Raw genomic sequence first — 17,312 nt, 5'->3', positions numbered from 1 at the left:
ACAGCAGAGACGAAGAGATTGAAGTTCGTCTAGTGTCTGGCAAATGGTGATGACATCTTGAGTTGTGGTAGGATTTCGCGATGCAAGGGCATTGATTGCGACGGTATTTATGTCTCCGATAATATGGAGTACTTGGTTGCTCTGGGGCATAGATGAGTTTACACGCTTGCACAAGGCAAAAACGTCCTCAGTGCATGAGGTGTATGATTCACTCGCCAGTAGAATGTGTTCAGTAATCTTTTTCGATGCTGCCTCAGCATGAACACTGGGGGAATCAAAATTCTGACGAAGCTTCCGTGCGAATGTGTCCCAGTCGGAAAGATCTTGGAGGTAGTTCCAAAACCAGGTTTTGGTAACATCAGTCAGGCAGAAAGGGACCGTACGTAATTTGTGTAGAGTATGTTACCTGTTCAACTCGCTGACAAGGTTGTAGGTGTGTAGCCATTCTTCAACGTCATCCCCTTTTTGACCCGAGAGCACTGGAGAATCACGCTGGTGGCTGTGGATTGCCAGAGTCGACGGCGGAGGCTGCACTGGGCCGGCAGTGTTACATAAACCAGGATTGTCTTCCAAGGCCATGGCAGGTGGTAGTAGACGATGACCCGAGCGGGGATCCAGTGATAACGTGCGAGAGGACTTGGGAATCGAGAAATACCGTCCACCACTTATGAGGAAGAGCTTTAGCCGAGACGAGCTCGAGCTGGCACACTCTGGTGATGGTCTCTACATATGAGGAAATTATACAAATGATGATGACTCGTCCAATTGATAAAGAAGAGTCAGTGACTGCACTCACAATATAAATAACGATAGGTTCTTTAGTCTTGTTATGAAGTCTGTGTGTTCTTCGTTCCTTATGACCTGAGAAGTTCTTGTGTTGGACTCTGAATATCTTGAAACCTCTGCAACAGACAATCCAAAATACAGTATAACCTCAATACAGTAGATCTGCTTACAACAGACATTTGGATGCTACATACTTATTGGTGGCGTTATGCCGACCTCCCTGTTTGTTCTTTGGAAAGGTAGCGCTAATGGACGCAGACAAAAAAGGCACATTGACACAGACAAAAGTTCTTTCGTCTGTGTGTCAGGGCTCCTTCCTTTCGTCCGTGTCCATATTAGCGCTATCTTTCCAAGTATGAATTTCCCACTCACTCAAGGAACAGCACTCTATTGTTTCCATTCATTGAGCTTCATTTACTACAAATTGTGGTACAATATACATTCGGATATAATTCACTAAAATGTGAAGCCATCAAGGTGGTGAGGAATCTCTTACCACAGACTTTTCTACTTATGACATCTTAAATTTTCTAACTTCTGACTTCAAACATCGCTTGGCATACTTTCAGGACAGAAATAGCGCCGCTGTGGATATCGACGTACCGATTTAAGAACGAAGGCTGTCGATGTGCAGTCTGTTGATTATTAGTTATACGTAGCTACGGCAACGAAAAATTGATGCGCACCGTGCGTGATCTTGCTTGTTGGAGTGCTGTCGCATGAAATTGCCGATCGCTGCCACCACTTTCCTGAGTGGTCAGTGCATGGGGAGCTTGGCCGGAGTTCGCTACAGATCTGCAAGATGCCTATTCACGGTTCTAAGTAGCGAGCGGCCGATGGGATTCGTTGCTCGCGACGAAGCACAGTACTCTTCGCTTTCGCATATCAAATAATGTGACGGTCTTGCCCACCAAGTTTACGGCAGAGTTAGGCCTAGCCACGACTTCGAACAGAAAGTGCAGTTGTGATGTGCATGGCTGCGATGCCCGTGGCTTTGAAGCATGACATGCAGCAATTCTTTGTACCCGCGATAAAGAGTACAAAAATTTGGCTTGCAGTCCTCTTCGTCGCGAGGTCCGAAGTGCTGACTAGTGGAGCCGTCCCACCAACCAGTCAACGCTATGCTATTCTGTTCAGGACGAGCGTATGCGACGTTCACAGTGAGTGCAACGCGTGATCGTAATGGGATTAATAAACTTTCACCTGCAGCTGCTTTAACTAAGGTGTAATTGTATCCTGAATTATCGTTCACACGTGAATACAGGACGAGCGCGAAAAGGTTACTAAGTTGCGCAATTTTAGATAACCGCAACATTGTGACGCACAAGAAGCAGATGACACTATCCCAGAGGCGTATCTCGGAACAAGCATTGGATTAGCAAGGTGTACTGGAGCAACACGGTAGAAGCAGCCAATCGAAGGCCTCGAAATGCACATCATGCACATGAGTATACTTAGCCACCGAGAAAGCTTCTTGAGACACAGCTAGGTATCGAGTGGCTATGCACGTTTTGCTCGTTTTGTACCATTTGTCAAGTTATTAACGTTCATCTGCACCCGTGAATGTGTTTTGTGCGTCACCTGCACCTGTGAATATGTTTCGTGCATCATTTGTGTGCGAGAAACGCGGGGCACCTTTCAATCTGCTTTCCATTCTTCGCATGACCTTCAGTTTATTGCTATCGCATAAATTGCTTAGTCTTTGTGGCAAAACTGTGACTTTTTTAAGGTTAAGAGAACAGGGTAAGCAAAAATATTGAAAATAACTTTTTTGTCTGTTATTTAAAATTTGCAGCTTTTTTCGAACTAAGATCAGTCACTTGTTTGTCTCAGTGCGATTTGCTTTTCTTTAATTATGTAAATTACATATTTTGAAAGTTATGCAGGAACCTGCCGTGCTCATTTTTACGTAGCAAGGGATTCCCTGCTGTTCAAGCATCATAACTATATGAAGAGGTTACAGTTAGCGAGCTGGAGGGGATTTACCCCATTCAGAAAAGAACAGGCCCAGTACTCAGAAAAATGAAATAAATTAGAAGCATCAAGGTTTCTGTCGGGAAATCTAGTCTTGCCGAGGATGTCTTAGTGGTGCAAATTCTACAAAGTCCTATTGAATACGGAGCCATTCTTTCATAAAGAACACCTTTTAGCATCTGCTATTGAAGCTGTTAAGTGAAATCATCCGAAACTAGCTCATCCATAATTACTTGCTGAATCCCTTCATTGAGAAAACTCAAAACCCTAATGAGTCATTGAATTGTCTTGTGAAAGCACACTCTAAAAAAAGAAAAACACCAAACACTGACCCCAAACACTGAAGCACTCTCCATGCTGTGCTCACTTTTAATCATGTCAGTATAGCCTCCATCAAGGTGCTGAACTCTTGAAATTTGGCCAGGGCACTGCACAGTGCAGGGCCTACGCAACCTTTACCAGTGTTGACGGTACTTTGCTGACAGGGCTGCACAGTAGGCGAGAAAGGAGTCTTGCCAGGCAAGTCATTTCAACACAAAAAGAAACAAGGATGTCAATCCTCGTTTCTTTTTTTTTTTTGTTTGTCAATCCTTGTTTCTTTTTTCAAGCGAATTGACATAATGTGAACTGTGGAAGACCTGTGTGCTTCAAATGAGGGATTTGACTTATCTGGAAACTTGTGTTTTCATTTGCATTTTCCAAAAATATGCAGGGCTACTAATCAGCAGCTCATTTAAGTCCTGGAGATGGTATGTGGTGTTGGTGCAATGCTCATTGTGTGAGCTCAGCCTCAGTAGCTGCTGCTCACTGACTATCCTGTCTATGCCCAGAGGCTGTGGGCCCGAAAAGGACCACGTGTACCTGCAGCTGCACCACCTGCCTCCTGAACAGCTGGCGACACGGCTACCGGGCATCTCGGAGACTGCCATGATTTTTGCTGGTGTGGACGTCACACGTGAGCCCATCCCAGTGCTGCCCACTGTCCACTACAACATGGGTGGAATTCCTACCAACTACAAGGGTCAGGTAAGGCACACCACTCGTATGGATTTTTTGTTGTTTGCTTGAGCTGTGTCTTGATGGAGGTGAAATGCTTGCCGGAGCCCTCCCCTGCCTCGTAAATCTCAGAATTTATTGTTATAAGCTGTTAGTTTTGTTTTAAAAAAGCATTTCGACAAAAGGCCGTGCAGCTAGTGTAAAGGGCATCGCATGATTCACACTTTAGCTTTAGTTGTGACGTACCATTTTTTGGCTGCAAATGGTAGCATGTAGTGTTCATTGAGTTGCTTGCTACATACTTAAGATCATGCCGTGGCTTCGGAACGTACAACCGTGCATCGCCATAATGTTGCTCTCCGCAGGTTCTGACGCATGGGGAGAAAGTGGTGCCTGGCTTGTATGCTGCAGGTGAAGCAGCGTGTGCCTCTGTGCACGGTGCTAACCGCCTGGGTGCCAACTCACTCCTGGACATTGTGGTCTTTGGTCGTGCCTGTGCCCACACCATCTCCAAGCAGTGCCGACCAGGGGACAAGGTGCCCGACCTGCCTTCTGTGAGTGCTTGACAAATCTCTGTGAGTGTTACACCAATAGACACTGTATCGTCCCACCCATGGCCCGAGGTAGCTTTGTATGAGAACTCAGCACGTTTTGAATGACACATTCGTTTACAGAGCTTTTGCAGCATCCGTCAAATTCATTATTTCTACGTTTATCATCATCACGTTTTTGGCAGCTATGCTGAAGGGGCCAGAGCTTCTTCATGGAGATACGACTGTGTGCCCTCAGAAGCTCAACAGAGGAACTTTGCATGAATAACAGCAATAGTAGATGAATGTGTATGAGGTTAATTGCAGTGGTAACTCTTTATTTAGTCATTTCATTTCACTAATTTGCCATAGGTCAGCTCCGCATCGCCTTAATGGAGTGGCAGTCCCTTGTGGACGCTTTGAGTTGTGACCATGGATGGTCCAGGCCACAGGGATAGGGACAAGCTTTTTTAAAAGCAAGTGCACGAGAACTGGTGGTTGTATCTTGTGCACGTAAGTTTTTGCACTGCCTAGAGAATGTAGGACAGGTGTGCCAAACCTTGTCTGCCCCTAATGTACTGTGGCAACTATTTGCACATATTTCGAGTGATTCCACTCGTGCACCAAACTGCGCCAAAGTCTTGCATTTGGGGGCCGTCTATCACCGGCAATAGCTATGCTAGTGCATCGAAAGATGTGCAGCTTGTTTTCAGGGCTGTGAAAGTCGCCATCACGCTTGCCTAGAAATATTCTGCTGAATAATCTGTGGTCGCACGTGCGTCTCATGTAATCCACGATGATATGCTTGGTGCCGACCAACTTTTGTTCTGCAAGTCGGTTCAACAGCAAAACGCATTTTTCGCAACAGCTCACGGGAGAGCACCTGAACAGTGGGAATGCGTTGACACTTTTCCTTGAATACAGTCAACTGCCGATTTTTCGGACCCTCTAGGGAGCGAAAAATCGTCCAAAAATTCGGGCAGTTTGAAAAAATGAATGCAAGCGAGAAAAAAAACGCATTATTTTACTGATTATTTTCAGTGCAAGCAAAAAAAAACGCACCATTTTGCTAATATTTCTCAATATTAGCAAAAACGCGCCATTTCATTGATATTTCTCGGATCAAGAGGGTCAAGGTCCAAGTACCAGACTTCGGGAACTCTGCCAAAGCATCAATGGGACGGCTCTGAAAAGAGCCGTTAAAAAAAAATGCATGCAGCCGACAGCGGGTGCCCTCAGGGCAGCCGGTGTAGGAGCTGCAGTGGCTTGAAAAACTTGTTGATCCTTGTTTGATCGGCATTCCGCTTGCATGTGATCACATTCGCCTCGATCTGAGCAAGGGTCATGTCATCACTGTACACCGATGACAGTGTCATCAATGCTTGCATCGATTCGGCAGTCGTAGGGGGCGCAGGCGTTGGTTCCTCTTTTTCGACATCGGAGTCGTCTGAATCCGTTATAACCTGACTATTTCGTCGTCGGTTAGCTCTGCGCAGAAGTCAAGCTCGTTGTCAGCGTCGACAAACCGCTCAAAAGTTATTTCCGTGGGCATGGAAGCACCAGCAGAGCGGAGGTCTTTGATAATATCGTCCATGAGAGGGCACAAGTCAGTCACGCTGTCGCTTTCTTCAGGCAAGTCTGCTGCCTCTGTGTCGAGTACGAAGCCCGCGTGGCGAAAGCAGTTGCGAAGCGTGTCTTGCGTTACTGCCTTCCATGCGTCCGCAAGCATTCCGACAGTATACCGAAGGTCAACGCTGTAGCCTTTCCCGTTTTCCGAGCACAGCACCATGCGGTTGAGTATACGTGAAAGGTACAAAAGTTTCAGATTACGGATATCGCCTTGGTCCATCAGTTGGAGGATCGCAGTTGTGTTGGGTGGCATGAATTCCAGCTGGATAGCCTTCAAGTTATTGATGTGACCATGAGCAGCGCTGTTGTCAATGAAGAGCAGAACATGTCTGTTCTGTTGTTCAAACTTGCTGTCCAACCTGCAAACATTACTTTCGAACAACTGCTGCATTACCCATGCCTTTTTGTTGGCTTCGTATAACACTGGCAGCGTTACCCCTTTAAAACACCTCAGGCTCTTGGACTTTCCGATTACTAACAAAGTAAGTTTCTCGCTGCCAGACATGCTGCTGCCGACAAGAACGGTCAGCCATTCTTTGCTATGCTTGCCACCATGGCATGCGGAACCAGCAAAAGCGAGTGTTCTTTCCGGCAGCAGCTTGTAAAACAAGCCAGTTTCGTCGCAGTTGAAAATGTTGTCAGCAGAGAACTGCTGCAACAAAGACTGGAGTTTTCCACTGCGGTACTGCGCAATAACTGCACTGTCGACGGCGCCGCTTTCACCACAGATCTTCTTGAACTTGAGGTCATTCCGATGCTTAAAGTTTCGCAGCCATTTATCACTGAACTTAAAATCCGTGATGTCCATTCTAGCCTAGTGCGTGGTTGTGCGATCGTGTGAAGTGTGCTCTGCAACGCTAAGCCTAGGTGCTTCGACGCTCGTCAGCAAACTCCTTTCACCACATCGTGAGGATTTCGCTTCCGTGAGCTCCACCGTAAGCTCCGCCGTTCGGAGTTAGGCCTGTCGCGCACCACAGCGCGCGACAAGCCCAACTCCAAACAGTGCGCGACAAGCCTAACTCCGAACGCACGAACACTGCGAGCACAACGACCGATGCCTGCCGATGCTACAGGGGAGGAGCTTGCAACAAGTGCGCAGTGTGCCGTTGACACCATAGAGACTGCAACGACTGCAAGCTGCAAGGCTGTGGCGTGAGTCCGGGTGTAAAGCGCGCACATGGCGCGCCCATGCCGACTCGCCTGACTGCTTTCCCTTTCCCAGCGGCAGCGCGGGCCGCGCCCGAGACAGTTGTCTGCGTCCTTTCCCTCCTGTACTTTCCTCCTCAATCTTTACCTCCCACTCACCTTTCCCCCGCGCGAAGCCTTGTCGGTGCCTTCGTATTGAAAGAAAATAACAGCTCCGCGCTTTTCTCTTCACTTTCCTCATTCAGGAACCTCTACCGCAAGGCTGCGACACGCGTACGCCGCTACGTTAAAGTGGCGCTCTCGACGCCATCGATGTGTGCAGCATTCGTAAACGCCCGCCGCTCTACTGCTACTTTCGAGAGTTGCGGGAAAGCTCGCTGCCTGTCAATGGAGCGCGGGCGGTTTGGGGTGGCCGAGTTCGATAAATCCATTATATGTCGAACTTTTCGAAATAAAAAATCAATAATGCATGCTATTTCCCGCGTGATATAGGAACCGTTCTATATAGGCAATAATTCGATATATCCGTGCTCGATATATTGAGGTTTAACTGTATATTCTTCGTGTGGGCTGATGGTGAACATAATCGTTCCAAATTCATTTCCAATTTCAACTCCCTGCATCCTTCGATAACATTCACACACACGTATTCGCAGAAGAGTGTTCACTTCCTGGATGTCACGGTATCACTCAGCGGCACCACCATATCCACTTGTATAAAAAAACCAACTGACCGCCAACAGTATCTCGATTTCCACAGCAGTCACCCCCATCACTGACAATCAATTTTTCCTACTCTCAATCACACAGATACAGAAGAATTTGCTCTGAAATCACGCAATTTCACATCCACGCACAGGAATTGAGAGCAGCCTTCTTGCGTCAAAAGTACCCCGAAAAAATGATTGACAATGCAATTGAGCACGCTCGCTCTTTGGACTGAGAATCAACAATCGGAGAAAAAGGCGGAAATAAAGATATAATTTCAGGGGCACATTTAATCCTCACATACTGCGCCGCCGCCCCTCGGGTGAATTCTATACTAAACCGCCACTTCAACATACTTAAACAGAGTAGTCGCCTAAACATACTTAAACATACTTAAACAGAGTAGTCGAAATAAAAACCTGAGAGACTTACTGGTCAGGGCGAAAACACACAAATCGGACTGTCATTAGGGCTGTAGACCGTGCGGGAAACCTTGCTGCAGGGTGTGCACACACATGGTGACCACAGATACGGCCGAAGCCTTCTGTTCAGACTGTGTGTACAAAATTAAAGACGACCTTAAGGGGCGACACGGGTCTTAGAAGGTCAAAAATCGCAAAAAAAAAAACGACTTTTTGAAGCTGACATTGTCAGAATCTGTACCTATTTTCGCACCTCTCTGAGAAGTTTCTAGCTTCTGGCGTCATTATTTCTGCCGCAAAATCAATTTATAACATCCCTGCGAGATGAATGCGAGTGCAAATTGACGCTAAAATCGCACTTTTTCCATGCCGAACTGTTGCCGTTACACACGAGCTATCATGTTCATCTTGGTCTCGTTTGGAAGGGCTATTCTTCATCTTCGATTTCCCGCCACCGCTGGCTTGCCTTGCTCATTGGTTTTTTAGCAAAAACGCGTCATCAAGGAGCACTGGCGCGCGATTCAATTGGCTGCTTGGGGCACGTTACAAAACCTAGGCATCCGATTGGCCAAGGGGCTCTTTTGGCGTCTGCTTCACCATCGTGACGCGCAGGTACATGCGCCATGTTGTCATGGTGCTACTGACTGCCTGCGGCAGTAAAGAAGTTCCGTGCTACAGTAATTTGTGAAGCGGGTGGGGCGGTCGTTCATTCTTTGTGAACTTCAGAAAGAGCCCCGCTATAGCTCAGGACGACGAGAATAACGAACTCGACGCGGTCAACGGCGATTGCCGAGTCACCGGTGTAGGCCTAACTCACGTACGAGCCCGTTGGTTGCTCACAACGTTACTGAGAATGGCTGTGTTTTGCAGCCTCATCAGTTAGGAGACGGCAAGTAAAAAGCAGAAGTGAAGCTACAAGAGATATCAATCTTCGTAGTGACGGAATGGAAGCGCAGTCTTATCGCTAAACGCACCGATGCCGCGGTTCCCCCCGCATGACGAAAGGACCTTGAACTGCGCGACGGGTCGTCAGAGTGGAGTACGCCCCGCGTCCACGAACAACAGAAAGTCAATCTGTTCGCGATAAACATGCTCGCCGCCCCTGCAATGGAGGCTACTGGCAATAGGTAGACTGCTTTTAATGACGTGTTCGCAACGTTGTCGGGATCTCCGCTCGAAAATGCGGCAGTCTTACGTGAAAAGGAAACTATCACCTCGGCACTCGTGTAGCCTCGAAATTGATGAGCGAGGGAGCAACTTTGGTTCGCGACATTTACAGGTAACTCATTCTGGACAAACCGGAAAACGTCGCCGTGATATTCGATGGATCGCGGATGATGCGTGCACATTTGTCGCACATCGCCGTCAGTACAGACACCGAACTGATAAGCAGCCTCGCGGCAGACGAGCACACAGCGACAACTTGCTACAGGACTAGAAGAAACGACACGCTCGTGCAAACAATCAGTCCTATTACATTCCCGGTGCCTATTAACTGACTAAATGTATGTGTGCCATGATATTTTTTCCCTCGGAACGGCTAAATAAAGTTTTAACAGTATTATTCTCGAAGCACAGATTTTGACCACTTTCTTTTGCTTGTTCGGTAAAAGTGGACCTAGGATAGCTAGAGCTGTAATTGTTTTTGTACAATGTAGCTAAATGTGCACGAAAAACAATTACGGGAGCCTATTTCTAATGGGCAGCTTCATTTTTTTATTTTAATATAAAAATTTCTGTATTTGGTCACATGCAATAAACTTTACTGTGCTGTAATTCGAGAAGTACTCGTTCAATTTTCGATCAGCTTGCAGCGTTGCACTCCTTAGGCTTTCTAGCATTCATTTATGTGTCAATAGCTATGCAATTTTAAGTACATACATTTTTGCAGTTAAAAATGTTAGAATTCTTTTTTTTTTCATTTTTCTCAAAATGGCAATTTTGCGTGAAAATTACACCCTGCAAGAAAATTACTGCAATATATCTGAAACTATTGCATATAGCAGAATATTCTTTTTTTGCAGCATGGAGCTATCTGTTTGGAGCACACAACATAGGAAGCAGATTTTGATTTCTCTTGATGCAAGATTTTTAAACTAGTCTTTCGTGTGACCAAACAATGACCACATTCAGGGCTGTGAAGTTAAGTGTACTGTGAAGTAAGAAATAATGACCCAGTCAAAAAAGTGCTTCCTACGTTGTATGTCTTATGCTTTCTACTGTCAATCCCTGTGTCATTTATAAATTTTTGACAGGTGGTTATATTTCTATTGTAGTAAGAACAATAGACATGATTATCTTGGTTATTTAATTCACCAATGAAGCTACAGAAAAAGTAACTACATTTTTAGAATCAGGAGAACAAACTAAGTAAGCATGCCAACTTTTATCACATTTGGTTCAAACATAAATGAGAGAGCCCTAATCCCCCTTTAACTGTGACTCAGCCAATGTTGTATACAAAATTCGCTGTGAGGTGTGCAAACAGGAATATATTGGACACACATAAACGGCGTTCCGTTTGCGTTTCAACAACCACAGGGTGCACGTAAAGGGCCTCCCCGATTCGCCGTTCTCCAAACATATCACCCTTCCTGGTCACTCTTTCAAACGCGTGTCATACTCCTACAATCTGGCTTCCAGAACACACAGGAGCGGGAACAGCGGGATTCATACTTCATAAAGAAATTCAGATTACTTACCCACGGAATCGACAAGAGCCCTGGGCAACTGACGTGCCTCCGCGAAGTTTCGTGAAACACAGAAAGTGAATTACTCAATTAATTTATTTATACATACGTGAAGTCGCACACATAGGATGATCGATATAGCGCATGAAAATAAACGTATTCAATGCTACGTGCACCAAATGGCGTGTGTTAGTATTATTAGGCTATTTTCATTCCTAAGTACTTTTTGTTATTATTTTATTTTTATTTTTTGTTTACGTTTTTGTTTGTTCATTCTTTAACAAATACCCATTCGTTTATTTTCAGTATGACTGGTTGTACACTTTTCTGCAGGAGAGGGGAGATGGGGGAGGGGGGAGAGGGCACATTAGCTTTCCATCGTGGCCAATATTTTCCTAAAGCTGGAGCGGGTCGTATGCTTCTTGTGTGTGTGTGTGTGTGTGTGTGGCCGATGCCGCGGGCCAGCTGCCGAACCACGTGAACTTTAACTCGATCCATGTGTGGGATGCGAGTAAGCGGCAATATGTTTCACTTTTTCCCTTTTCTTTGGTCGCCTCCGCTGGCGGCGCGTCTTATCTATCTCCAGTAACAAAGCAAGGATTACCCGCCCTCTTCTGGCGGCTATCCGTCGCTCCTTTCTACTTCCTCTCCTTCTTCTTCTTCTTCTTCTTGTCTATTGCTGCCTCGCTCGCCCGTTTGTCTCGTTTTTTTTTTTCCTCTCTTTTTTCTTCTTTTTTTCTTTTTCTCTTTTTCGTTTTGGGGGTCTTCAAACTGTGAGGGTGGCCCTCTGCTACAGGAACTCGTACCATTTCGCTTGAATCCTCCGAAGAAGGCTGGTCCACCAGCCGAAGCTGTTAGGATTAAATGAATATTTATATATATACAGTGCAGCCCACTTATAACGATACCACATATAACGATATATCGGTTATAACGATGGGTCGACTTGACAGTCTCATTTTATGCATTGGGGCTATGGGGAAAAAAACCATATATAACGATATGTTATCCACCGCATATCGGATACAACGATGAAAAGTTTGCCGTGGACGACATGTTTCATTCAGAATAATCCTAACATTTAGATTGATAAGTCCTCTGAAACAAACTATGCCGAGACAAGACGAAAAGTTAGCATAGGCGAGTACGTATCTGCCGCCACTGCAGCACAGCGCCGGCAGCGCGTCCCGGCCGTTCAAAAAGCCGAGGAGAGCATCGCGAGTTGGCGCGACACGCTACAGATGGCGCCAGCTGTGTCACGTTTAGCGCCTCGCCGCGCGTCGACCGCGGAGAGGCTGAGAGAATTAAAAAAAAAAAAACGCGAAAAGCAAAGCGCCGCGCTCTGCGGCTCCCCGCCTTTTACAACGGCAAGCTACTCGTAGATTGCCGAACGAAAGAGGGAAAGAGAGAGAAAATAAAAAAAGCGAAAAGCAAAGCGGCATCGGGGCGGGGCCTCGTTGGCATTCCGGCTGTGTACCTCTGGCTGTGCTTTCTTCCTCCCACTGCTCCCACCCCGCCGTCGGTCAGTCTCTCTTCCTCAGCGAACCCGTGATGCGTTCTTCGGAGTAAGAAATAAAGTCTTGTTTTTGACATCCTACTATCTACAATATTTATTAATTGGTGAAAATAGCGAAATGAAGCCTGGAGCTACAAAAGGTACGTCCGGCGACGATTTTTTGGCGGCAGTCCAGATATAACGATCACCGGTTATAACGATCATATTTTTAGGTTTTCTCGATATCGTTATAAGTGGACTGCACTGTATATATATATATCAATTTGAAGTAATTCTGGTCACTTGATCAGCTTTGAATGCTTAGTAAAAACAACTGAATTTTTTCTTATTGATGAAAAAGCAAAGAGAAAACAAAAATTATAATTAACAGGTATGTGCAACCCAAGAAATTGCTTCAAAAACTAAATTTTGATGCTCCAAAACACGCCTTTTGGTGCTAAAGAGCTGCTCCAAAATGCCCTTTTCACTGCTCCAAAGGTACTCCAAAAGTGGTATCCCTGTTCCCAAAGTTGCTTCAAAAGACTGAAGCCCGCTTCCTCCCCTGTCAACAGGAACTGGACAGAATGGGGACCGAAGAAGTCATTGGTCGAACAGATAAACCAGCACCTTGGTGTGTGGGACTTGTAGTAGTTTCAAAAGCTTCAGGTGGTTACCTACTTTTTTTTTCAATGACCTGACTTGTCTGAATGAAGTTGTGCTTCTAGAATGTCACATATTACCAACCGTTAAGCAAGTTATTGGCCTGATAGGCGACGCAAAACTTTTTTCTAAGCTCGATGCCACAGCTGGCTTTCACCAGGTCAAGCTTGCTCCAGAGTCTCAAGTTGAAAACTTTTGTATTGCCTTTTGGTTGATACTGTTTTTGTTGCCTGCCGTTTGGTATCACCTCGGCCCCGGAATATTTTCAAAAACAGATAGCAAGGATCCTCGAGGATCAAGAAGGGGTTGCAAATATGATAGACAACCTTGTCTTCGGTGGCGACAAGAAAGAGCAAGACACCCACTTAGAGCAAGTTTTCTCGCGTCTCTCCAATACCAGAAATCTCTTTAAACATAGAAAAATGCCACTTCCGTGTGCCCTAAATGCCTTTCCTAGGTGTTGTAATCACCCGTTCTAGGCAACCACGATTTCAGTGGATGCCAGTTCTTTTGGACTAGGAGCAGTCTTACTACTAACACAACCGTCTGGAGAATGTCGACCAGTAGCATTCGTTTCTTTCTCCATGACTGCAACAGTACAGAGGTACAATCAGACTGAAAAGGAAGCTCTGGCGGCTACATGGGCAATGTGCAGGTTTGATGAGTTCGTACGTGGAATTCACTTTACCGTGGAAACGGATCACCAAGCACATGTCACTCTGTTCAGCAAAATAGAACTGGATATGCTCCCCCATCGTGTCCAAAACCTGCCCGTCAAGCTTATGCACTACCAGTTCACCATGCAGTATGTCCCGGTCCCAAGAAACCTACTGGCAGGAGCCGATGCTCTCTCGAGGATACCATCGGAGGTTTCTTCTCCCCTTGACACGGTGAAATTTTTTCGCAACAGAAGCTGTTGACAATTCATCCTCAACTTTGCCATTGAATCCGGATGACACCAAGCGAGCCCACCCAAAACCAGGTGGTGAGTGCAAATGCCTAATTAATCTAGCCCAACGAGGTCAGCCTCACAAGAAGCTGCCCCTACATTTGACGAAGTATAGTGCGGTAGCTAACGAGATCACAGTCATTGACGCTATTCTGGTCGAAGGTCCGTGCATTGTGGTTCCCACTTCCTTGAGACCAGCAGTCGTGAATCTGCTGCATGCAATCATCAAGGCATAAACCGGTACAAAGCAAAGCCAGAGATTTGGTGTGGTGGCCAGGGATTGCCAATTACATTGAGTCCATGGCAGCCCGATGCGAAGCAGTGTGCACACACTAGGATAAATCTAGCGGAGCTGCTCATTTCCACACCATTACCGGGTAGTCCATAGGAAATTACGGGTATGGATCTCTTTTTTAGCAAAGAACAAATGTTTCTGCTTGTCGTGCATTATCACTCCCGCTTTCCTGAAATTATTACACTCCGATTGTCTACAGCTTCTCCAGTTGTCGAGGTGCTCAAGAGCATATTTGCTCGACATGGTATTCAAGAAGTTGTGAGATCCGATAACGGGCCATCGTTTTCCTCTCATGAGCTTAAGAGGTTTGCCGATTCCTATGGTTTCACCCTCGTGACCAGCAGCCCCCATTTTTCTCAATCCAACGAAGAGGTTGAACGGATGGTTCGCACAGTCAAGGAACTTTTTGACAAATCAAGCGACCCACATCTAGCTTTACTCAGCTACAGGGAAACACTGAGCAAGAATGGCTTCAGCCCCACTCCGCTCCTAATAGGGAGGCAACTCAGGACTCAAGTACCGAAGATGGAAAAGTTGCTGCAACCGTCTTGGCCTGCTGGAGACGCACTGGCCACTAGAGATGCGTCCTACAAGATGAAAAGTGGATGCAACTTTAATCAGCATCATTAGGCTAAGCCGCTGCCTTTACTGGAGAGGGGAGAGCGTGTTTGGGTGCAACCTGTAGGAGTCTGAGCTACTGCATTAAACGAGAACCAAAGATCCCGCAGTTACATCGTAAAGACGGACCAAGGTGCAGTCCTGCAGCGTAACCGGCGACACCTGTCGGAGTTCTCACAACAGAACCTGACGGATTCTGCAACTCATACCGGTGCAATGCAGGTTGCTTTCCCGGCAAATTCATCGGTGGACATACCGGGCACTGCAACCGAGGTCGACAGTGATTCTTGTGATGATGGTGTTATGAGAACGCTTAGTGGCCGCCATGTAATGCCCCAGCCCGTCAGAACTTGTAAGGTTAAACAAGCTTTTAAAAGAAAGAGGTGTTGTGGTGCCATCTGAGACAGCTGTCTGGTGGCACCGCTCGCGTGGGGGACTGTGACAAGCATCTCCTAATAAAGCACTTGGTCTTGTCACGCATGCAAGTGTGGTCACATCTCTTGTGCCTGGCTCTAACGCTTCTAGCGTCCCAACCAACCTCTGAAAACACAACAGTTATGACACCGACAGAAGAGCAGAAGGTCGAAACCAAGACGGAAGAACAAGAGCAGTTTTTAAGAAAAACCTCTTTAAAGGGGGCCCACTGTCACGAGTAATAGAGAGGCACGAAGGCACGTGCCGAACGTGAAAGCAAGGCAACGGTGCACGAGGAGAAAAGAGTCACGCGAGGACACCCACACCAGCCACGTAGACGCCGGAGATTGGTCAGAAATGGGCTTGTGGCACGCGACCGAAGCCGAAAAAAAAAATTCCAGGGGACGAGCTGGCACTGTGTGTTGGGACGCCGCGCTGCGAAGAAGTAGGAAACAAGCGTTGCCGCACAGGGTCTTACGGCGACGGGAGCATCATGACCATCGGTTTTGAGAATGTCAGCGTGAACGGGCTTGGGAGGTGGTCGTTGACCTCGGAGATGGTCCCGAGTGAGGCTGCTCGGACTTGCAGCTTCCCCCACATCGCATAAAAAAGGGAGCAGCCCACACCAATCAATCGAGTGGACGCCTCAGCGGTAGAGTTCTTGACGAGCGGGGCCTATCGAGGCCAAAAATGGAGACAAGGACCTAGAAACCGGCGATGAGGACAAGCTGTGCGTATGGCGGGAACAATAGACGGCGACTGAAAAGATGTCAAGCAGCCCGTCAACGACGGTTTACTCGACGAAACGACACCGCAAGGTGCAACGAGTCACAACGGGACAAGCAGTAAGAACATTCTGTTGTTGATGCCGTATTTTGGCTTAGGGCTAGCGGCTAGGGCTAGCAAAGGATTAGAACTGAGCTACAGCCAGTTTGGGTTTGCCCAGATACGTGGATTGTCATTGAAGGTTATTGAGTTATCGGTTGTTGAGATATTGAGTGTTATTATAGTTCATGAGTAAACGCGAATCCTGTGTATTGTTCTTGTCAGTTTTGGGCGATAAAGTGTTTGTTTTGCCACGCCCGTTGTGGGAGTGCTGACACACCCTGTAAAGTTGTTTGTGCTGTGTGGCGCACGTGTCTCGCCCCAAGGCCGCATTTCAAATGACGACCGCCGGGCAATAGATGGCGTTGTGTACGCGTTGAGTACCGCTGTTGGTAGAGTGCTAGCGCCGGCGGTGACCCCTGGCAGAAGACGGGTCTTGGTGGCGGGCGAGAGTCGAGCGAGCCTTTTTCTGCGCGTGGCGGCTGCCACGAACGGTTGTCTCTAGCGCAGGTCGGCTCGGCGCCTGGCACCGCGGGCCTGCGCGCCGGGGGGCCCACGTGGTAAGTCAAGCGTTGGCGACGCCGCCTTGGGTGTGTTATGGTGTCTGTCATGTTATTGTGTTTGGTGTGTTACTGTGTTATGTTGTTTGTATGGTAGCATGTTAAATACAATTGATGTATCATTCGGCGGACGATATCGTCGTCTAAATTAGTTGAATAAATATATAAATGTTATTTGGTTTGTACCGACTGCGTCTTCTGTGTCCGTTCACTTCAAGAGCATGGCGTGGTGCGCGCTCGCCACGTAGAGACCCGACACTGGCTGCCCAATGTGAAGCTCTTGGAGTAACGGACGACAGTTTTTGCGGTTCGGTGCAAGCATTTGTTAGCACCGGAGTAGAGTAGGCCTAGGGGGACTTCCTTGCTAGTGTCAGCGATGTGCTCTGTTGAGAAGCGAGGAGATTGGTTTTGTAATGTGTTTGAATTTGTCGGCAGGTTGACTTTTCATTAATTTTTTTTTGCTCGCAAGTGTTGTTCTTTTTTGTTGGTGTTAGTTTTCAAAACCATTGTCGAATTGGGACGAGAGCCATGCGGTCTGCATCCTGGGGTGAGCGAGGCCTAGAGCACGTGATTTGTAGGCCAGGCCCGAAGCGAGTGAATACGGAAACCTCGTGG

The 17,312-nt window shown here is 46.9% G+C and overlaps 1 protein-coding gene across 2 annotated transcripts in view; it reads left to right on the top strand.

Moving 5' to 3' along the window:
- Positions 1-17,312, top strand: part of SdhA (succinate dehydrogenase, subunit A (flavoprotein)) — a 141,318-nt gene that overhangs the window by 98,806 nt on the left and 25,200 nt on the right. For both annotated transcript variants that reach the window (XM_037420232.2, XM_075886388.1), the window contains 2 exons: positions 3,591-3,786; positions 4,122-4,310. In XM_037420232.2, the coding sequence (XP_037276129.1) occupies positions 3,591-3,786; positions 4,122-4,310 (385 nt within the window). The remainder of the gene's footprint in view (positions 1-3,590; positions 3,787-4,121; positions 4,311-17,312) is intronic.

Source organism: Rhipicephalus microplus, chromosome 2 (assembly GCF_043290135.1).
Source record: "Rhipicephalus microplus isolate Deutch F79 chromosome 2, USDA_Rmic, whole genome shotgun sequence".
Lineage (NCBI taxonomy): Eukaryota > Metazoa > Arthropoda > Arachnida > Ixodida > Ixodidae > Rhipicephalus > Rhipicephalus microplus.
Note: the sequence above shows the minus strand (reverse complement) of the source record. Positions and strands in the feature narration are given on the sequence as shown.